General features: G+C 40.3%; 1 protein-coding gene across 1 annotated transcript; it reads right to left on the bottom strand.

Moving 5' to 3' along the window:
- Positions 1 to 4399: 4399 nt before the first annotated feature.
- Positions 4400 to 24307, bottom strand: LOC117304070. The gene is made up of 12 exons (XM_033788564.1): positions 24219 to 24307; positions 20416 to 20494; positions 19305 to 19442; positions 17789 to 17891; positions 16807 to 16884; positions 16075 to 16183; positions 15867 to 15939; positions 15232 to 15308; positions 15037 to 15109; positions 14283 to 14360; positions 8508 to 9186; positions 4400 to 8045 (listed from the first exon to the last, which is right to left on the bottom strand). Exons 2-12 carry the CDS (start codon positions 20437 to 20439, stop codon positions 5095 to 5097), a joined length of 4383 nt encoding a protein of 1460 aa, XP_033644455.1. The 5' UTR covers positions 20440 to 20494; positions 24219 to 24307; the 3' UTR covers positions 4400 to 5094.

Below are 24307 nucleotides of genomic sequence, written 5' to 3' on the forward strand. Positions count from 1 at the left end.
TCTGTTCACAGAAAACAAATTATTTACTGGATTCATTAGCGACGAGGGCTTAATTTTGTATTGATGGATAATTGCATCGAAGGCCGACTGCATCAATTGGCGTTACCATGGTAACAGCATCATCGCTAGGGTGATGTACAGGGCTTTCATGAGCTCACGACTTCAAAGCAAACATAAATTTTGTTTGAGCATCATCAGATGAGGGAAGAAAATTTGAAGGGAATTTTAAATTGTCTTTTTTTTTTAGGGCTTGGCGAGATGATGAATTGAAAGGATTTGTTAAAAAGTTATGACTTTTAATGCCTTTGGTTTTTGAAACCATTCGATTGTTTTCATCCTCTATAAATGTAGATGCATACAACAAAACTAACCCAAAGAAGACAAATCATTTCAAAAGGTGGTCGCGTTTTTGAGATATCGCCGAAAATCTGGAGCAGTTATGTCCATGCAGGTAGAATAATTGGAGTGTACATAATCATGAGAGACAGTACTGTCAGTAAAAAATTTTGGTGGATGAAAACTGACATCCTTTTCCATAACCTCACTACTTCGAATTGAAAAAGATTCTCAAATTGCTTTATACTATCGAAAGCTTCTGTCAGTTTTTATTGCCATTAATTTAAGGAGTGGTTGCCAAATGTATACCTTCCCTTTAAAGACAGTGGACACTATTGGTAATTGTCAAAGACTAGCCTTCACAGTTTGTGTATCTCAACATATGCATAAAATAACAAACCTGTGAAAATTTGAGCTCAATCGGTTGTCGAATTTGTGAGATAATAATGAAAGATAAAAACACCCTTGTCACACGAAGGTGTGTGCTTTCTGATACTTGATTTCGAGACCTCAAATTCTAAACTTGAGGTCTCGAAATCAAGTTCGTGGAAAATTACTTCTCTTTCGAAAACTACTCCACTTCAGAGGGAGCTGTTTCTCACAATGTTTTATGCTATCAACCTCTCCCTATTACTCGTAATCAAGAACGGTTTTGTGATAATATTGTTGTTGAGTAACTACCAATAGTGTCCACTGCCTTTAAGACAAAACCTTTCAGCATAAATGAGCACGTAACTCAATATCGATCGATGATAAAAACTCTTCTACAATTCACCTGCCATACTTCTTGCCAAGAATACAGGGGGCTTACTTTGAGGTAATGCATTTCTAAAACAGGCAAAACCGGAATATGATATTTTAGCAAATCGATGTACAGAATAGATAAAATAAATTCAAATTACAGTGATATATACAGTGACATACCTGCATATTTTTTAGAGAAAACGGTGGGTATAGATAACAAAAATAATTAAATTAAGCAGAATAAGTAATTCACTCTATTAATGGAGTCTATAAAACGTGACTTGTAAACACAGCACCAAAATAAAATAAGTGTCACTTTTTCTCAAAATACGTGAAAAATAATGTTTTCCCTGGTCCATTCTTGACATAAATAGGAGAAATTTCTTTCCATCCACAGAAAACTACTCTACATTTATGTACAATCTTCAGCCTTGTGTACAAATAAAAAATACAAAACCTGTACAAGTACAAACTAAAATTACATTTAAAGCCATTATACAGTTTCGGTAAACAGTATTGTCCAAGTCCCATACTTTGTGTATCACAACTTATATATAAAATAACAAACCTGTGAAAATTTAGGCTCAATCGGTCATTGGAGTCGGGAGAAAATAACGGAAAAACCCACTCTTGTTTCCGCGCATTTCGCCGTGTCATGACATGTGTTTAGAATAAATCTGTAATTCTCGCTATCGAGAATTGATATTGTTTTAATGTTTTCTCAAAAAGTAAAGCTTTACATGGAACAATATTTCAAAAGAAGTCTTTCACCATTACCTTCTGTAAACCCTGTAAATTATTTGCAAATCTGTGAACTTTTTTTCTTTTTTTTCTGTACTGAAAGTGTATAATGGCTGTAAAAAAACTCATGACTGTAAAACAAGAAATAACTGTGGAAATTCAAACATTCAACTTTAAAATCCAGATGGTAAGACTAGCCACCATCATTAAAAGCTGTCAAGCATTACATACATTGTGATGGGCTCTGTGAAAATGAGTAACAAGGGGGAAAAATAACTTATTTGGTTTTCCAAAAGCTTAAAAGAGCATACAGCATCCTTCATTAAAGGCAGTGGACACTATTGGTAATTACTCAAAATAACTATTAGCATAAAACCTTACTTGGTAACGAGTAATGGAGAGAGGTTGATGGTATAAAACATTGTGAGAAACGGCTCCCTCTGAAGTGACATCATTTTTCGAGAAAGAAGTAACTTTCTGCGAATTTGATTTCGAGACCTCAGATTTAGAACTCGAGGTCTCGAAATCAACCATCTTAACGCACACAACTTCGTGTGACAAGGGTGTTTTTTCTTTCATTGTTATCTCGCAAGTTCGATGACCGATTGAGCTCAAATTTTCACAGGTTGGTTATTGTATGCATATGTTGAGATACACCAACTGTGAAGGCTAGTCTTTGACAATTACCAATAGTGTCCACTGGCTTTAAAAGAGCATACAACAAGCTTCATTAAATCACAAAGAATACTTGGAACACGTTATAAAAGGAAAGCAAAAAAAATGTTAACAAGTTGAATTAAAAAAATACTGATTGAACTGGAATGCAAAATGTTGTAAATTTGCGTTTGGTTTTCGAAACTTGTGTCTGGACAAGCTGGAAATATTTCAATAGTCAATACGTTCCACACATAATTTAACAAGCAGCACACCGTATAGAAAAATAACCATCTGTTCTGGACTGACTCTATAAGTCCATTCCATTTCTGAACATGAATAAACTTCGTGTAAACCACCAAGAGGAAATCACGTGGTCTTTATTGACTTTTCAGTTTCGTTTTACTTAATTTACAATTTAAATGCCAATAATTCTTTTGTCTTTCCTGTAAGTAAACAAAGTCACAGCTTCAATTTTTGTGTTCTACTTGGTACTTTTAAACAATTTCTAAAACACAAATTTGTTGAGGTTAAAGTGTCCATGAGATTCAACTGGAGTGATGAGTAACTACTTCATGTTACATGTATTTGTAAAAAAAAATAACAAGTAACAAGTTGTGCTCCTTTTATCCGTATCAAAAGATGATTAAAAAACAAACAATGGGGAAATCACCATGAAATTATGAATTTTGTATGTTTTCTTTCAGTAGCCTTTTTGATATTTGATGGACACTATATGAGTGCATGGATTTGGTTACCCACATGTAATTGCAGTGGGTAACCAAACCTTAAAGTGTCATACCTAGTATTGTGTCCACCACAATTTAAAGATGGATTGTTGTGCTAGGCGGCTCAGTGCATTCCAAAGATTATAAAACGCCAAAGGCCCAAGATCTGGGCTGAACTCTGCACTGCAACATCATTTCAGCAAGCAACTCTTTTGATGCAACAATAGATTAATGCCCAAATGCTATCAATGATATAAAAAAATATTTGCTTGCTGAAATGGTGCTCCAGCGAATTTTGAGTTCCAACAATAGGAGCCCAGTTCCACGTCTTGCATCTTTGGTGCTCTATAATCTTTGCTACAAACAGAAACCTGTAAAAAGTCCAGCCGTCGATTTCACAAAACTCTTCCTAACTTAAGACTAATCTTAGGACGTAGGACGAGTCCCAACCCTGCACTGTAGCATGCAGACCTTAAGATTAATCTTAACTTAGGACGAGTTACTCATCTTAACTCGAGATAAGACGAGTCCTAACTCTTTGTGAAATCGACAGCTGGCTGTATGGCTCTTTTGTAAACATATGCAGGGATGTAATAGGCTGTTGAGAACAGACAAAAAGAACTCCGAGTGCGAAAGCATGCGAGCTCGAAAACTTACGAGCACTCAGCCCTACTCTGCAATCTGGGGCGTTATTATATCTCCATTTCTTTAAGAAATTGATCATAAAAATAAAACAAAATCACATCCCTGCATGTGATGTCAAGGGTGACATGGTTGACAGACACCCAGACACTCCTCTGTCAGCTGTTTCTTTGTTCACTTAAAGGCAGACTAAAATTAATACAGAAAAAAAAATCTCACCTCTCAATTGAGTATTATATCTACAGAATAAAAAAACATCAATGGAAGTTTAAATGGAATATATTTAAATTTACATATTTTTACAAAATAGAGGTGATTTCAGGTGGGATTTTTTGGAATACAGTTTGATCTTCTGGTCCAAGGAAGAATAATGAAACTAAAGAATTATCAAAACATTTGTACAAATTATAACAGTATCTAATATTTTGAGTACAATATAAAGCTCGTTAAAGTCAGACAGCATTTGCTGTTGCACAATAAAAATTAAAAAAAGGTAGTTACACATGTCCTTTTTAAGAATAAAAAAAAAAGAAAAAAAATTAATTTGCTCTTGCTTTAAGCACAATTCCATGCAATCACAAAACATGCAATCAAATACTATAGAGCTTTAAATGGTTCATGCACTGCTCTTACCAACTAAATGTCCGTTTATTTGGTACAAAAAACCCATCCCCACCCCTGCCCAAAATAAATAATAAACAAAATTTCCAAACTTCATACGTAAAATGGCAGTTTTAGATGAAGGATGAAAACAGTCTGTGCCTTTAATGTTTCCAGGTAAGAGATTTGGCAAATGTAAAAGCTAGACTCAGAACCTCTCAGATGTTACAATTCAGGAGGTTTACAGACTCTGTGCATCACCGGAACCAAGGTTTGGATACAAATTTCATATTCCCTTTGCTGACTGCTTTTCTTCAAGAAAATTGTTGTTTTTGACCCAAAATGCCCACTTTTTAGAGTTTTCTTTTTTGAAATTCTGTATAAATAAAAAATAAATAAGTTTTTCTCACCTAACAAAATGTATCTTGCTGATGCCTTGGTAAACCCCAAAGTCAATAGTATTTCTTGAGTTATTAAGCCCTCTAGTAAAAGCATGTGGGTCGTACGACAGTTTATGTAACTTTTTGAGAACATAAACAAGATTGTACTTGTATTCATGACGGCGCTTCAAGATTACATAAAATAGACTCAGCATGTACGACCGTGGCACTCAACAAATTTAGACTGCATTTTTGACAATTAAACCATCTCAGAATGTATTGAGATACTTATCAATGATGCTGTTTGCTAACTCTTGATCTTTCTCACCCAACATCTTATGTTTGTAGAAGCGATTGTAAGATGCAGGAGAAAGCTCCGAGACATCAGGGCTGCTCGTTTGTAAGACGGATGTCTTACCTTCTGTCTCCAAAGGCGTCTTGGAGGTGTTCTCTTCATTGGATTTATTCTCATCGTCTTTCCCGTTTGATAATCCAGATGGAGGAGCTTCAGGTTTTGACGAATGCATTTGATTGGTTGATTGTTCATCCGAGCGATTCACATTGGTCGATTGTAGCTTTGGACCATCTGCACAAGACGTAGTAGAAGCCAGGTTGGTATCATCGAGATAAGTTTTTCTCAGCATGCTCCTTGGACTGAGAAGCTCCCTCTCGAGTTTGATGCCGAGCTTGGATCTTAAGAAGCCCAACCTCTGCGGTGATGAGAACTGTGGTTTACTGACGCTTCCCGCTGGCGCCGCTCTTGAGCCAAGTCTTTCCTCTTGAGTACTCGTGTCCCCATCTCCTCTGTCCCTGCCAAGAGATTTCTTACTCACGTCCTTCCTGTTTGCTCCTTCTCTTTTGGTTGTTTCTTTAGCATCTCCCCCTCCTGTTCCTAAGACAATGTTGCGGCGGTCTGGAAGGGATGCGTATTCCTCTTCAGACTCGAAGCTGTTGGATCCCATCTCAGAGTGGACAGAGTCTTGCTGATGCAACGAAGGAAGGCTTGAGGCAGGTTTTAGATTCAGAGAGCTGGTTAAACTATGACTTCGGTTTCTCCAGTCTGGTATTCGATCGGCCGGCATCTTGTGAAGAGATTCAGAGCTCGCTCTGTTTTCATCGAGGTAAGACCCGTCAAGCGCCGGTTGGAATCGACTACTCTGCAGCCTCCTCCATCTTGAGAAGCGCCCTCGTGCTGGGCTTAACCTCTGACGAATCATGAACGACGATGAGGGATCTTTTTCAGGAAGACTTTGTGAATCAAAACTACCTCCGTTTGTTGTCAAGTTTGAGCTATTCAAACTAAACCCATTTGTGATTGCGGTTCCTCCGTTTGCGTCAATCTTCAAATCATCTTCTCCCGTCTTCAAAGCAACTTGATCTCCATCTCGTGTTCCCTCAGCATCTCTTGTCTGGACATCGCTCTTTCCTACCTCCTTTGGGATTGTACCTTCCTCAGAAGGTAGCTTTCTCTCTGGGACCAACTTAGCTTTCTGTGTGATTCCTCTGAGAGTCTCAATACTAGCGTTGACGGCACTGAATCTTGTCCTTCCTGTCAAATGACTCCGAGCAGGAGGCACGCTGGTGGTGTTTGCTTCAGAAGCACCTAGAATAGAATTTGTCCCACTTTCTTTCTTAACAACATCCCGATCATTAAGTTTGTCTTCATTCGAAACACGAGACAACATCACCGAGTCTGATCTATCTTGGATTTCTTGGTTTGGAGGTTTTTCGTTACGTTCAGGTTGTGATTTAGCTACAATCAGATCTCCCAAGCTGGGCCTCCTGTATGCCTCAGATGAAGCCGTCTTAGCAACCCCTCCTGCTTCTATTCTTGCCTTCTCAGAGTATCCACTTGGGAGATCTGAGAAGGTATCATCGGTGGTTTGTGATTCCATCTCCGAGTCTACCTCTGTATCAGAGTCTCTTCTCGAGGGGCTGGTTTGTAAGTACTTGTCGTCAATGGCGGCTTTGAGTTCCTTCGACCCTACCTCATCATCAACAGCCAGCTTAAGTTCTGCCTTGGATGGTAAGCTTGAGGCAGCTGTTGCCTGTTTGATAGACACCTGTTGTGTATTCTCCTTTGTACTCGATGAAGTAACACAAGATGAATGCATTACTTCCTGAAGTTCCCGAGTTTTGACTTCTGTCCCCTCGGGTTTTATTTCAGGATTCCTGGACCTCCGGGTCTCTTCGGGTTCTCTTTGCTCATTGACAGGAAGCCTAAAATCATCCACAAAGGACTGGAACTTGTTACTAGTTTGGACGTCCCAAGCTCTTAAGACTTCATCTAGGGTCGTCTTATTCTGGCGATAGTGAGCTAGCTCATGCTTCAGAAGTCCTCTCTCCTCTTCCGCTAAGCCAAGTTTCTCCTTCAGGAGGGTACTCTCCTCCTCAAGTCTTGCCATCACTACACGACTTTGGTCTCGTCTGTCTTGAGACAATGCTTTGAAAGCTTCATCATCAAGTTGCTGAGCTAATCGAGTGTTTCGTTTCTGGGCGTGGGCAAGATACTCCTCAAGGCGCCGACAACGTCCAGCGACTGTCTCCACCTCCAAGTGACTTGTTTCATTGCTCATCCTTAGCAGCTTACATTCTTTCTCAAGACGTAGATTCTCGTGCCTTGTGAGCTTCAGATCCTCACTGGCTTGGTTTAGTTTCCGTGTCATTTCTTCCTCCATCTCCATCAATCTAGCTTGAAGGAACTCTCCTTTACTTTCAGCCCTAGCAACTTGTCTTTTAAGATCGTAAGAATCCGAGTCCTGAAATCTTGATGAGCGTTCTTCCTCCTCAGTTGCTGCGGGCAAACTCTTCGCGTCACTCCCTCTTCTTATCTCTACCGATCCCACATCGCTCCCAACCTTTGATTTCATCCTCAGGTTGAAATTCTCCGCATTCAAATGCTCAACTTCAGTCTGCAACTTCGTGATGGTCGTATTCAACTTCTCCATTGCTTTCCGATCCTGTGCGTTGGCATTCTTAGAGGTCGCCGATTCCCGAAAGAGTCTACGGTTTTCAGTTCTGAGCATCTCAAGCTCTTGGACCAGCTTGGAGATGACTTTCTCCTCCTGACTGCCGACCGTCTCCTCCTCAAGCTGTGTCTTCAAGATAGCTTCTCGTTGCTTGGTTTCACTCAGCTCCAGGCGTAGGTGTTGACTCTCCTCGCCGATGGTCTCCAGAAGATGAAGTAGCTCATCGTCAGGGGTGAGGACAACTCCATTTCCTGCAGAAAAAAATACAAAATAAATCCAGACTTATGATGAGTCATCAATGTTAGAGTATCTGCACACTTCACAAAATCTAATTTAAGACTTTTAAATGCACTGGACACTATTGGTAAATACTAGAAATATTTGTGTACAGTGGTGATTAGTTAAATAATACACATTGGTGTATGAGAAAAACAAATTGTATTCTTCGTCCCTGATGCAATCATCAAATCGTTGCAATACCAGCTACTATCACATAAAATTCAAACTGCCTCTAAGCACCGGGCTAGCTGGGTGGTCTAGTGGCAAGACAACTGCTCTAGCAATGCAAAGGATGTGGGTTTGAATCTCAGCCGAGTGATTTATCTGAGGATTTTTGTTCTGTTTACAGAACTAAGAAGAGTATGCAGTGCTAAACACACATCAGTATAAGGGTTAAAACAAATGATATTATTCAAACCTGATGCAAAACTAACCTTGTACTCTAGAGGTATTGATCTTATCAACCGCTTCACCTTGTCTCGTCCTCTCATCAGCATCTTGCTCATCTCTCCCCATCTCACTTGTATCTTTCATCCCACTTGAGGAGGTCCTACCCTGTATCTTAATGTCTTGCGGTCTCGATGAACCATTAGGAAGCCCTGAGAAGGATGAGTTCTTCATCATCTCAACATTATGAAGACTTAGGTCTGTTCTCCTTGAGACAATATCTCTAGCATCATCAGCTCTTCTCTCTGGAAATCTTGGTTCCGTTCTCACTGAAGATGGAGCCCCATAAGGCGTATCTTTTGTACTGTATTTGTCTTCGCGGGAATGTCTCGCGTTGCCAGCTGAGACAGCGTCTCCGTTTTCTCGCCAGTCTAGTCGCTGCTCTCCCAGGGTCCTGGAAGACGTCACACTCGGAAGACTTGAAGATGCAAGGGAAGGAGCATCCGCTGATGTTGAGATCCCAGAGTCGCTTTTCTCTGGTGTGATGTCTTGGGTCGTCGTTCGACTCTGCGATGACGCCACAGATGGTGGTTTGTAACTTAAGGAGGAGAGGTCCGGGGCGTAGCGATTGTGGGGAGGTTGTGGAGTTAACAAATGGGAGAAGGTGGTGGAAGAGCGCTCACTGTGTGCCAAATTACCCAATGATAGTTTACTTGTGTTTGGAGACTGTTGGGAAAGAAAAACAGGAGCGCTTTAAAAACTGAATCATATTTACTTTTTTTGAAACAATCGTTTGTTGACAAACAATTTAACATATATGGCTGGTTATTGTGTAATGAAATCAAACTATTTTAAGAAAATGTGAGTATTGGGATAAAACACAGCAAATTGAGTAAAAGCTATGAAGAATTAATAAAAGGATGATTGATATAGCTAAAACGGGAGAAAAGTTGAGTAGGCAAAATTGAGCATCATCATCAGTAACCACAGCAGAGTATGAAAATGCTTGTTCAGCTGCTAGGAAACAATGTTAGTGAGTAATAACCAAACAACCAAATTGAGAAAAAATGGTTAATGGAAGTAGACGAATCATCCTACCACCCAAGATGATGAGGATATAAACAGAGGGCTAATGAAAATATTACAGGGCTAAAGGATCACAGGGCTAAAGGCACACATTGGTAAAAGGAACCCAGGGCTGAGGAAGCACAGGGCTACTGGAATACAGGGCTAAAAGAATGCAGGGGCTTAAGGAATGCAGGGCTTAAGGCACACATGGCTAAAAGGAACCCAGGGCTAAAGGCACACATGATTTAAGGAGCGAAGGACTAAAGGGAACACAGGGTTAAGGGAACACAGTGCTAAGGGAGTGCAGGACTAAGGGAGTGCAGGACTAAGGGAGCGCAGGACTAAGGGAGCGCAGGGCTAAGGGAGTGCAGGACTAAGGGAGCGCAGGGCTAAGGGAGCGCAGGGCTAAGGGAGCGCAGGACTAAGGGAGTGCAGGACTAAGGGAGTGCAGGACTAAGGGAGCGCAGGGCTAAGGGAGTGCAGGACTAAGGGAGCGCAGGGCTAAGAGAGCGCAGGGCTAGGGGAGTGCAGGACTTAGGGAGCGCAGGGCTAAGGGAGCGCAGGACTAAGGGAGTGCAGGACTAAGGGAGCGCAGGGCTAAGGGAGCGCAGGGCTAAGGGAGCGCAGGGCAAAGGGAACACAGGGCTAAGGGAGCGCAGGGCTAAGGGAGCGCAGGACTAAGGGAGCGCAGAGCTAAGGGAGCGCAGGGCTAAGGGAGCGCAGGGCTAAGGGAACACAGGGCTAAGGGAGTGCAGGACTAAGGGAGTGCAGGACTAAGGGAGCGCAGGGCTAAGGGAGCGCAGGGCTAAGGGAGTGCAGGACTAAGGGAGCGCAGGGCTAAGGGATTGCAGGACTAAGGGAGTGCAGGACTAAGGGAGCGCAGGGCTAAGGGAGTGCAGGGCTAAGGGAGTGCAGGACTAAGGGAGTGCAGGACTAAGGGAGCGCAGGGATAAGGGAGTGCAGGACTAAGGGAGTGCAGGACTAAGGGAGCTCAGGGCTAAGGGAGCGCAGGGCTAAGGGAACACAGGGCACAGGGAGTGCAGGACCAAGGGAGCGCAGGGCTAAGAGAGCGCAGGGCTAGGGGAGTGCAGGACTAAGGGAGCGCAGAGACAAGGGAACACATCGCTATGGCAGTGCAGGACTAAGAGAGTGCAGGGCTAAGGGAACACATCACTAAGGGAGTGCAGGACCAAGGGAGCGCAGGGCTAAGGAAACACAGGGCTAAGGGAGTGCAGGACCAAGGGAGCGCAGGGCTAAGGGAGTGCAGGACTAAGAGAGTGCAGGGCTAAGGGAGTGCAGGACTAAGGGAGCGCAGGGCTAAGGGAACGCAGGGCTAAGGGAGTGCAGGACTAAGGGAGCGCAGGGCTAAGGGAGTGCAGGACCAAGGGAGTGCAGGACCAAGGGAGTGCAGGACCAAGGGAGTGCAGGGATAAGGGAGCGCAGGACTAAGGGAGCGCAGGACCAAGGGAACACAGGGCTAAGGGAGTGCAGGACTAAGGGAGCGCAGGGCTAAGGGAACACAGGGCTAAGGGAACACAGGGCCAAGGGAGTGCAGGGCTAAGAGAGCGCAGGGACAAGGTAACAAATCGCTATGGCAGTGCAGGGCTAAGGGAACACATCACTAAGGGAGTGCAGGACCAAGGGAATGCAGGACCAAGGGAGCGCAGGGCTAAGGAAACACAGGGCTAAGGGAGTGCAGGACCAAGGAAGGGCTGGGCTAAGGGAGTGCAGGACCAAGGAAGGGCTGGGCTAAGGGAGTGCAGGACTAAGAGAGCGCAGGGCTAAGGGAACACAGGGCCAAGGGAGTGCAGGACTAAGAGAGCGCAGGGCTAAGGAATCACAGGGCTAGGGGAGTGCAGGACCAAGGGTGTGCAGGGCTAAGGAAACATAGGGCCAAGGGAGTGCAGGACCAAGGGAGTGCAGGACCAAGGGAGTGCAGGACCAAGGGAGTGCAGGACCAAGGGAGTGCAGGGTTAAGGAAACACAGGGCTAAGGGAGTGCAGGACAAAGGGAGCGCAGGGCTAAGGGAGTGCAGGACTAAGAGAGCGCAGGGCTAAGGGAGTGCAGGACTAAGGGAACGCAGGGCTAAGGGAACACAGGGCTAAGGGAACACAGGGCCAAGGGAGCGCAGGGCTAAGGAAACATAGGGCCAAGGGAGTGCAGGGCCAAGGGAGTGCAGGACCAAGGGAGTGCAGGACCAAGGGAGTGCAGGGCTAAGGGAACACAGGGCTAAGGGAGTGCAGGACTAAGGGAGCGCAGGGCTAAGGGAACGCAGGGCTAAGGGAACGCAGGGCTAAGGGAACCCAGGGCCAAGGGAACGCAGGGCTATTGGAACGCAGGGCTAAGGGAACACAGGGCTAAGGGAACACAGGGCTTAAGGAAAGCAGGGCTAAGGAACACAGAGTTAAAAGATCACCACAGGGCTAAAGGAACACAGGGCCAAGGGAGTGTAACCCATATTCTCACAACTAATCTACTCTTTGGTACATGTAAGGGCAAGTTCATACTTCATATCAAAACTTTAAGTGAAGAAATTTTTCTTGCGTTATAAATGGAAAATCAGCACGACTGATCGATCATTGTGTCACTAAAAATTTGCTTTGCATTAACGCCCGCTTGATGTACATGTATGAACCCGGCTTTACTCAACACAGAAATATTTGTGAATTGACTTCTAAGAGGGTTATGCCTGTTCCAGTGATAAGCAATTGGAACTGAGTCCCGAATTCTTCAAAGTCGGACAGCTTCCAAAATATGATTTTGTGGGATTTTCTTTTGCTACGGCTTAATAAGAATTACATCTTTTTTGGGATCATCCTGTACAGGGGTCGAGGGGGAGGAGGGAGGTTGGAGGAGCAAGGAGGAGGAATAAAATTAAAGCTCAAAAGATGTCCACAAGCGATGGAACTTGAAGAAAACTTGAGGAGAAACTTTAGAGAGAGAACAATTTCTCAAACAATGTCTTGAAGAAGGCATCAAAAGCAGTTTTCATTTACACACCTCACTGACAGCATCGTCAAGATGCAGGGATTGTACGGAAGGGTCAGGACAAAACGGACAGGATGCCACCCTGTCAATCCCGACAGGCGTCTTGTGAACTTCAACAACTCTGCTTTTCAAACCTAGTGTGCGTTTAGGTATTCTCGCAAACCTATAGGTACGTGTGTTGGTGAGTGCACGTGTTATCTGTATAAAGGTGAGCTGTGCATTATAAAGAGGAACTTCATGGTCAAAGTCAGTTTTGTGATCAACTCATTTGCCAATAGATAGAGTCATTGAGGAAATGGGGAAAAAATTTAAACTCTCTTACTCTTACCGAACAGAGATATTGTCAAAATTGGAGACCGACAACATAGGAATAGATATAGGTACGTAGCTCAGTTGGCAGAGCACCGTCACATTAAAACGAAGGTCGTTGGGATACATCCCGCTTCAGTCAAATTTTTGTTTGTTCAACCCCAAATCAAGCCTCTAATCTCACAACAAAATGGTGTAAAGGGTAATTATTTTTATACTCTTACAAAGTGAAAATTTAAACATGATGTCATCGGGCATAACAAAGCAGAAGGCATATATACATGTATACATGTACATTCCAAAGAGGAATTTTTTGCCAGTCAAAAATTCAAAATTCAGAGCCGTTTCGATAAGTATCAAAATTCAGGAAATTAACAAAAAAACTCAATCCAAAAATGTACAGACAATACAAAATGTGACTGCCATCTTAAACAATTGTTTTGATTTTGACAAAAATTGCACTCAGAGTGTATTAATCACAATTGCGTTTTACACCATTGGAGACTTGATTTCCCCCCATTTTTATATTAAGAACTCTTTCTATTTGGAAATGAGTGGATCACAAAACTGAAATTGACCATGTAGCCCCTCTTTAAATCAAATTGTTAACATAATATTAAACCACTTCTTCTTGTTAGAAAAATCCCAAAACTCAAGTATTCTGGCTGGGTTTTTTTAAGGCTAGGAAAACAACTTTCAAAGTAGAACTTGCCTATTAAAGGCAGTGGACACTATTGGTCATTACTCAAAATCATTATTAGCATAAAACCTCACATGGCAACGACAAGGGTGTTTTTTCTTTCATTATTATCTTGCAACTTCGACGATCGATTGAGCTCAAAGTTTCACAGGTTTGTTATTTGATGCATATGTTGAGAAACACAAAGTAAGAAGACTGATCTTTGACAATCACCAATAGTGTCCAGTGTCTTTAAAGCCACAACAACAAGTATGTGTTCCAACTTACAAGCTAAGAATTTTGAGCTTTGGGACACCTTCAATCAGAGTTACAGTTAAAAATCAAACATATTATTACAGTGCTTGTATCGTTGATGCTGATAAGTTGTTTTAGCGTGCGAATGTTAGCATTGCGTGAAGCTTATTCATTCAGTTATTAATATGCACAAGCCAGACAGACAAATCAGACTTGTACAAAAAAGGAAAAACATAAAGCTGAAATTAAAACGATTGCAAAAAATTAAAACGTAATATTCAGCAAGATTAAAAGCAAAAAATAAAGCATAAGCAAACACAATTTTAAGACAAAAAGCAAATATTTTGTATGGAAAGAGGTGTAGCAAGATCATGTTCATTTTGACAAAAGCATCTTGTGAATTTCAACTTAAATGTAAAAAGAATAGTTATAGGCCTGACGTTTTGACCCTAACAGAGTCTTCTCAAAAGCTAAAAAACTGTTTCTACTAAAATCTTATAAATCAAATGTTTTTTAGACGTACCTGTTTCTTGGGAGATATTTTAATAGATTCGTCTTCGTCCGAGGATAACGTGCCATGTCTTGAAGTCAACATGCTAGCCTGAAAGTAAGACGCAAACTTTATGACATAAAGCCCAGTTCATACTTCCTGCGAATGCGATGGAAATTTGACGGAAATTTGACATCACAACCTTCCTTTCGGAGCGATATTCGCAAGTGAGTAGGACAGAGTTGAACTGCTACGAATTATTCTTTGCGAATTTGTGACGTCAACATGCGCTTCCCCATTTGAATTCGCAGGAAGTATGAACCGGGCTTAACAACATGGGGGTGTCGTGGCCGAGCGGATAAGAGCATAGGACTCAAGTTCTGGCGGTTAAGTCATAGGGATGTGGGTTGGAATCCCGTTTGTGACACTTGTGTCCCTGAGCTAGACACTTAACCTTAATTGCGTCTCTCCACCCAGGGGAAAAAAGTACCTGTGAGGGTAGAGATGGTTTATTTGAATGATTAGCTTGGAGCGCTGTAACTCGCCGCTGTTCACTCCCAAGGGAGCTGAGATGGTAGAAGGAATGATTTCAGGCCCAGTGGACAGGAGAAATAATTGTGGAAGCACTTTGATATGCCCTTGGGGATGTGATCAGGCACTATATACACATTTATTATTATTATTATTATTATTATTAATATGTGTCTGTAAAACTTGCGCTCTTGTGGATTTTTCTCCCAAATTTGAGCCCTGATTTAGGTAGAGTATAGAGATGGATTATACAAACCTTTCTTCGCAGTAAAGCAATGTAAATCATTAAGGAATGTTCATCGGATGTACCATTGATTACATCAGCCGGTCTGCAACAAAAAAGGGAAATAAATAAATAAGTACAAAAATTCTTAAATACACTTCATTCATACTAGACCAAAGAAAAAAAACACCACTGAGGTGGCAGAGCATCTAGGTTATAAAAACATACCCAAGTAGTGTCTTTGTTATTCCAAAATGATCCTCCGTGGCTAAGATTCCATTGGTGAGATTCACAACGTAACGCTCCTGTCAAAAAGAAGTAAAACTAATTAGTTCAATTGTTCAATTCCAGTCAACATTCATTTCATACTTCTCTTCTCTACAGACCACATCACCAATGACGAAGTACGCAATAGGATTCATCAAGCCATAGTACCATACGAGGAGCTGCTTGCAACAGTAAAGAAGAGGAAGCTGAGGTGGTACGATCACACCACCCGTTCAAAGACCATACTACAAGGCACAGTCCCTGGGAAAAGAAAAGAAGGAAGGCAGAGGAAACGATGCAAAGACAACATCCAGGAGTGAACGGGCCTGACATGCAGCACCTCACAGAGATTAGCGGAGACCGCACTTGGCGCACAATCTTCAAAAAGTCAGCTGTGGTGCCCCTATGACCTTCAACGAGGTTACGGGATTAAGTACAAGTAAGTACAAAGTACTCTACTCAAAATATAACATTTCTACAAAATAGTACATAGGTAACCAAAACAATGAGTTCAGTTTATCAACTAAAGAAATGTCTGTCAGAAAAAAAAAATCCACTAAAGATAAAGACAATGTGAAACTGAAGTTCATATTTACCCGGTTGTTTTTGTTGTTTTCAAAATAGCAGTGATTGGCGAGGAGGTCTGAGAGGAGGTTGTTTCCAGCAAATCTGTAAATAAAAATAAAAAATAAATAAATGAATGCATCAAATCCGATTACTTTCAATTACTCAAACAATCGCTCCTGTTTTCTTTAATTCCCCTCTTCCCTGGTAACCAAGAGTATTATTGAGTGGTCTACATACACAGACGCCATGCTTTTGTTGGTATCAATACTGGTACTCAGCTCCTCACTGCACCATTGTAGGAGTAATTTACGACCGATGCGCACCGTACGCTGGTATGAGGCACGCTCTGTGGACAAAAAAACAAATGATTATTTTGGGTTTTTTTGTAAGCATTCAAATTCAGTTTGGCTGTTGACAAGAAATCACAGCAAAGCTGATTTAAAAAAATTACGCGCAGCTTTCTACGGGGCTGTTCTGTAGCTGCAGCAGCAACTGATTATAACAAGTTCGCTTCTCAGATTGTGTATTCAAATTATGGATTATTCTTCCTGCTCTGGACCTTTCGGCGATATCTCAAAAACGCTACCACCTTTGAAATGATGTCTTCACAGGTTAGTTAAACTGTATACATTTTAACAGATAATAATAATAAATAATAATAAATTTGCATTGGGTTAAACAATATTCAATGTGTGTTAGCACTGCATACTCTCCCAAGTTCTGTGAAGAAAAAATCACAGGCATATTACTCGGGTGGGATTCGTACACATTTTTAAACCAATTGAACCGTCCCAAAAACCAAAGCTTTCCTTTTCCTTTAACCAAACAGTCCACTATGCCTGTGAGGAACCTTTAAAAATGTTGTAACCTTTAAAATGAAATGCCTCCGCTTTTCCTTTTCTCTTTAACGACAGAACAGTGACAGACATGAAGATGAGAGTGCCTTGTCAATCATTTATAGTGACATACCTGTAGAATGGATGGTACAATGTAAGATGATGGACCACATCACATCCAGGATACTCTTCAGCTCACCATGAACAACACCTGTCAAGAGGATAGTTAAATCAATCAATTAGTAAACCACTAAGTCAATTGATTAATCAATCAAACAATCAATAAACTAATAATTTAGTATATATTAATCAATCAATCAATTAACCAATAAATACATAAATTAGCCAATCAATATCCAAACAAATAAAAAAACAACTAGACAAATACATAACTAAAGAAGTTAATCATTCAATCAATCGATCATTAAATAAACCAACAAATCAATATCAATTAATCATAATTCAATAAATCGATAAATACAGCTTTAAAAAACTTCATTAACAACAGTAATTAGTGTTTTTGTAGCACCTCATCAACCAGCATCTCAAAGCGCATAATATGTTAACAGAACCATTGCTAGATCCATGCTACAGCACCTTAAAAGGGTTAACATGTGATCAGAAACACCAGAGCTCAAGTCCTGTGTGCTTGACCAGTCGGCCACAACACACTGATAGTACATGCATACACAAATGTACCAATCAATCATTCAACCAATAAGTAAACCAATTAATAAGTCAACCAATCAATCATTATCCAACAATCAATTAATCACCATATAGGCCTAAATCAATACATCAATGAAGTGCAATCTATAACACAATCCATCATAACAGTCAATAAAATAGCCAGCCAATAAAGAAATCAATAAATCATGGTTCAAATATAAGTAGGCCTATTTGTATAGTACTACAGTCAATTAATCATACAATCAATGAAAAACATTCAATAAAAAATATACAATAAAAAATATACAATAAATCAATTCAGTCACAATACAATTCAAGCGCAATTCTTGACAGTAAAGAGCTATTTAGCACAAAGATACAACAGAAACACGATGAACTTTAATCGTCCCAATATTTCTACTAACAAATCTGAGAATGAAATTTACCTTTTGCTGATACGCTGACTTTCACACCCAAACCAGACAAGAAATCCAGAACACCTTGTACTGTGTCCAGAGCAAAGCCATCGTCAGAATCTGATAGATCAGCCTACAAAGTAGGAAAAAATAAACACATCCTTTGTTAAAAATAACCCATTTCTGTAATATGCTCTAGCAAACATAATTTGGTTTAACCAATACACTGATCACTGTGTGTTTAAAGGCAGTGGACACTATTGGTAATTACTCAAAATAATTATCATAAAACCTTTCTTGGTGACGAGTAATGGGGAGAGGTTGATGGTATAAAACACTGTGGGGAAACGGCTCCCTCTGAAGTGCCATAGTTTTCGAGAAAGAAGTAATTTTTCACGAATTTGATTTTGAGACCTCAAGTTTAGAAATTGAGGTCTCGAAATCAACCATCTAAACGCACACAACTTCGTGTGACAAGGTTTTTTTCTTCTTTCATTAGTATCTCGCAAGTTCGCTGACCGATTGAGCTCAAATTTTCACAGGTTCGTTATTTTATGCATATGTGTAGATACACCAACTGTGAAGGCTAGTCTTGACAATTACCAATAGTGTCCACTGCCTTTAAAGCACAGTAAACTTAGAACTCCCCTCTCCCAGTGTTGAAAAAAAATAAAATAAAATAATAAAAAAAAAATTAAAAATCTGGCATAGGTACAAATTAACAAAACTCGCGACATTTCATTCTCTGCTCATCATTCACAAACTATGCATTAAAATATGCCCATGAACAAACTAGCCTATCAAGCTAATACGCACAAATTTTGGCCGCAACAAAAAATAACTATGGCAATTATAAAAAATTGAAAAAATAGTTTCACAATAACAGCCAATACTAAAAACCATACAGAATGTTCCAGATTAAACAGTAGGGCTTAATAATAATAATAATAATAACCGTATTTATAACGCGCCTTTTGCCAAAGGATACAAAGCGCCAGGTATTATTACTGCAAGGAGTGGGGTGAATTTTTGAGATATATGTAAGACCTAAACCTTAAGCGCCATGTAATGGTTTACAAGGTGCTGTGGCGCAATATGCTGCCAATCCAGCCAGGAACACCGGGGCGAACCCCTTCTCTTTTCGATAAGCGCACTGGGTTCTTTTACATGCGTTTTACACAACACATGGGACCAACGGCTTTACGTCCCATCCGAAGGACGAAGCAATGGTTATGTATGTGTCTTGCTTAAGGACACAAGTGTCACGGCTGGGGAATCGAACCCACACTCTGCTGATCAGAAACACCAGAGTTTGAATTCGGTGCTCTTAACCGCTCGGCCACGACACTCCCAAAACCATGACAAAAACCCAAAAGAAAACATTCCCAAGACCTTGTTTCAACCAACGTCCTTCAGCCAAACAACAAAAGATTTGGGTCCAGAATGACCCACAGTTTAAAAACAAACCTGGGGAGAACTGAAATGCACAAAGTGAACGCTGGTTTCGAAATTCTATTTTTTGGTCTACACTGTGTGTTTATCTTACTTGTTCTGGTGGGAGAAGTTGTGTCCCAGTAAGGAGCTCAATAAGATGACAGAATATCGTCCCGTCCCTGAGTTGATGTAAACCATCAATGAGGATGCCATGCTCGCATAGAAGACTGTTGGCCCAGCCCAGGTACATCTGTGAAAAGTAATAAAAACAAAATAACAGTCTTTATGGGATACATGTACAGCTACTCCATATGGAATGCTCGTCTCGAGCCATCTTCGGGGTCTACTGACCACCCTAACATGCAACTGTAATTATTGATCTTAATTTATTTTTGTTGCTCATTTGCTTAATCTCTCGGTGGTATGTCTTGCGTATTTCTATGTTTTGTCAACCCTGCACTGTACCATCATGATTATGGCCAATTTTGTTGATCATGATAATGACCTTGGCTTCAGTGTACAATCTTTATCTTTTGCCTATTGATGTTATGTATGTATTGAAAAACAACGAGAGACTTTGGAACGCGAGGTGGCAGCAGAGTTACCAGGTAAAGTTCCATTGCTTACGTAGTTTAGAACATGTGCACATTACCAAGAACAATGGATTTTACCTGGTAAGTCTGCTGCCACCAAGCGTCCCAAAAGACCCTCATCGCCATGACACTTCACATTCACAAAGCTACAGGGTTTGAATCTTGCGCAAAGTACCACAAGACTGCAGAGGGCTTGTAGCTCAAAATGATTTACTGGACCAGAATTTGCAGTCCTGTTAAAAAATTCCTTTTGATCTTGTGCTGGTAGCTTTAAAGGCAGTGGACACTATTGGTAATTACTCAAAATAATGGTTAGCATAAAAACTTACCTGGTAACAATTTTGATTTCGAGACCTCAGAATTAGGTTTTGAGGTCTCGAAATCAAGCATCCCCCTGCAAGCACACGACTTCGTGTGACAAGTTTTTTTCTCTTTTCTCAGTATTATCTCGCAACTACGACGACCAATTGAGCTCAAATTTTTCACAGGTTTGTTATTTTATGCATATGTTGAGATACACTAAGTGAGAAGATTGGTCTTTGACAATTACCAATAGTGTCCAGTGACTTTAACTGAAGAGGTTTCTCAAAATGTCCTGAAACAAGTTAAATACAGTTAGATATGACCTACCTGTAGAACGGAACTGAACGCCATGGCAATGGTAGTATCAGCAGTTTCCAGTTGCTACGGTTACCTCATCCTGACACACCTACAAGAAAGAAATTTGAAAAAAATTGAACCAAAACAACTGAAAGGTGATGCTTGATATTAAATGTACACCTCTTTATGGCCAACTACCATCAAATCATTAGTTTCCGTCAATTGATATATTGACACTCGTCTAAACCCATTCTGGACCTAAACAAACAAATGCTGGCTGTGTATACACAGTATCCGAGCCCTTCTTAAGTGCTCTATACCTTACTGCAGTGCCAGATCACGCTTCGCACATTCATATTTCTATTGACTATAAAAGACAGACAAAGGAAAGGGTGAAAATTAATTCTGACCTACTTATTGGTCGTGTTGAAATGATGAAATGATTTGGAATGAAGGGGGTCAAGCTGGGTGTATAGACACACTGTGTATGGCTGAGAGTAGTAGTAGTAGTAGATACAGAAAAGTCTCACAACTGCAGCCCTCTATAAAATTACCACAGAAATTTGTAGGCGCTCTCTTTTGTACACAATATGTGAATCAAACAATTTAAACAAAATTACGCAGTCAGACAGCCACTCTACGAATCCAAAAATCAATAAAAGACACCGACAAGCCATTATGTAACAACGGCAGGTAGCCTAATCATAGAGCAAGTTGCTCTATGGCCTGATCAATAACCTTTATACTCCCATTCCAAAATAGCAGGGTTCATAAAACGGGGGGGGGGGGGGGGGGGCACAAGGGGCAAGAAAATCCATGGTTTACCTGAGCCTCCCACTCAGTCAAATCAATAAAACATTTTAACTACATGTAGAAAAGCTACAGCAAGAAATGCATGAAAAAAACTGCAACGAGCAAAATATGAAGTCCTGAAATTGTAGAAGGCATGTGAGTAAGGCTTTTTTCAAGGCGGATTTAAGTTGAGAAAGGTTGTGGAAGGATGGCAAAATCTTCAATAATCTTCAGTGAGCCTAAATTTATTTCTAATGTAGCAGCTAATATTTGCACATGAAAAATATATAATTTATATCTAACCCGAATTGATTTATTTTTTTGGAGGGATCGAGTGTTATTTGTGACTTTGGCAAAACCAAGAACTTCAAATTTGATTTTCCAAAAATGATTTGGTGTTCTATGAAAGTTATTTTGTCCTTTCCCATCAGAATAAAAAAAAAATTGGTCCCTGCTGACCAATTTATCCCAGTTGCCTCGATAACTTTGCTTTCTGTAGATGTTCCGCATTATAGTATGCCAAGAAGTTTTTCAATAATGTTCAGTGAACCTAAACTGTTTTTATTTATTAAAAAGCACCAGAGAAGATTTATCTCGCTTGACTTTTTGATATCCAACGGAATGGTATTTCATATAAAAAAAGAGATCTGCTTTTTAACACTGAACTAGCCAGCCAGACTAGTGCATTTTGAGTGGACCTTGTGTGCTTTAATTACTGCAACCAGCAGACCACTGTTATACATGTAGCGGAACGCAGTCATAACAATCCCAATACTGCTTTTTTTATTATGTTGTTTTATAGGATTGGGGTACTTTTTGTAAGGTAATTTGTGACTTGTTTTACTCATTTCTTAAAAACTACAGCACCTCAGAAAGTTCTATTTAATGGAAGCTTTCTACCATCACAATCTTCAAACTGTGTAAGTTTGAATGTAAATCTATGGACGTTGTGTTTTGTGTCCTACAAAAAAAAATAGGGTTCAAATGGCTGTGACACCAAATCAAGTTTTGTTCCTACAATGTAGCTTTAAAGGGAAGGTACATGTTTGGTAATTACTCAAAACAACTATTAATTTAAAAACTGACTTGGTATTGGTAATGAGCATTGGAGAGCTGATAAAACATTGTGGGAAACGACTCCCTCTGAAGTAACGTAGTTTTGGAGAAAGAGGTTATTTCTCACTAAAATAATAAAAGACTTCTAGCTAGAAGTCTTTTATTCATATCTGAAAGCACACAAATTCGTCAAACAAGGGACTTTTTTCAAGGGAGTTTTTTCATTTTCTCACTTAACTTTGATGACCAATTGAGCCAAAATGTCACACGCTTGTTATTTTATGCTTATGATGGGATACACCAAGTGAGAACACTGGTCTTTGACAATTACTAAACGTGTACAGTGCCTTTAAAGGGCATATAAGAAATTGTGAGAATTTATCAAAGCAGACAGACTTTAAAGTAGATTACTGAGACTACTGGGTTTAAAGACTACTGTTTAGCACACAAAGCAGCTCCCTGCTAATGCCTTTATCTTTATACCCCAATGATAAAGGAATTAAAGTTGATTGTAATGTAAAAGATCAAGCCTTTAAATATATAGCATACCAATAAAACGTTGTGTTTACATAAAGGGCCTGTGACAATGTGTCATGTATGTACACTTGAAAGGCAGTGGACACTATTGGTAATTGCCAAAGACTAGCCTTCACAGTTCGTGTATCTCAACATATGCATAAAATAACTAACCTGTGAAAGTTTTCAACTCAATCGATCATCAAAGTTATGAGATAATAATGAAAGAAGAAAACACCCTTGTCACTTGAATGTTGTGTGTTTAGATGGTTGATTTTGAGACCTTAAGTTCTAAATACGAGGTCTCGAAATCAAATTCGTGGAAAATTACTTCTTTCTCGAAAACTATGGCACTTCAGAGGGAGCCGTTTCTCACAATGTTTTATACCATCAACCTCTCCCCATTACTCGTCACCAAGAAAGGTTTTATGCTAATAATTATTTTGAGTAATTACCAATAGTGTCCACTGCCTTTAACAGTAATGCTGTACATTGACAGTGGGTTTTGCCTGAACCATGGCGGTCAATTTCTCGGTGCTGCTTAAAAGTACAAAAAGCAGTTAAGCACAACAAAATTATGCTTACTTGAATAAGGTCAATCTACCATTGTCACATAGTACAATTTGAGACTGTAATGGTATCCTGCTTCTTTCTACTTAACAGAAATAATGTCAAGCAATATTTTCTGCTCAAAGGGTTTGCATACTTTTTGCAGCAGGACACACAAAACACAATGTCCACAGATTTACATTAAAGTTACACACTTGCAAAATACTGATGGTAGAAAGCTTGCCCTTAAAATATTACTTGCTGAGGCATTGTGATGTGAGGTGTTTTTGGGAAAATAAGTAAAACGAGTCACAAAAATGTTCATAAGTGAGACGAAAAATTATTAGCATGTGAAACGTTAGCCCACCTTGTTGAGCTGTAAATGGCTCCGCTTTTAACATCGGTCTCAAATGGCTCCGCTTTTAACATCGGTCTCAAATGGCTCCGCTTTTAACATCGGTCTCATGAGACCGATGTTAAAAGCGGAGCCATTTACAGCTCAACAACAAGGTGGGCTAGTGAAACGTATTTTCGTGGCATTATTAGTCAATGTTTTACTAATTTCTCAAAAACTGCAGTACCTCAGTCAGCAAGTATAAAGATTTTGAGGGAAGCCTTCTACGTACTATCATTATCTTCGAACGGTGTAAGTTTAGGGTTATTATTAGGGTGGAGGGTAAGCAGGTACGGGTTAGACCATGGAGGAATAAAATTTATTCCTCCATGGTTAGACGAATGTCAGAAACGGAGGTCAATGGTCAACCGTTCAACTGTCGCCTTGTCGCCATAATTAATAAGGTTTATCGCGAATAGCAAAATATTCGCGTGAGCACCAATCCAATCTGATCACCCCAACACAATCGTTCCAGATTTCTCGCCATTTCAATCACACAAACCTAACATTTCTCATAAAAACCTACCCTCAAAACATCCAGCTTGTCCAGGTTGAGAAATTGATCTTTTCTGCAAACGTGTCTGCTTACTTTTTAATGTTTCAAACCACCTTACT

This window comes from Asterias rubens, chromosome 20 (assembly GCF_902459465.1).
Source record: "Asterias rubens chromosome 20, eAstRub1.3, whole genome shotgun sequence".
Lineage (NCBI taxonomy): Eukaryota > Metazoa > Echinodermata > Asteroidea > Forcipulatida > Asteriidae > Asterias > Asterias rubens.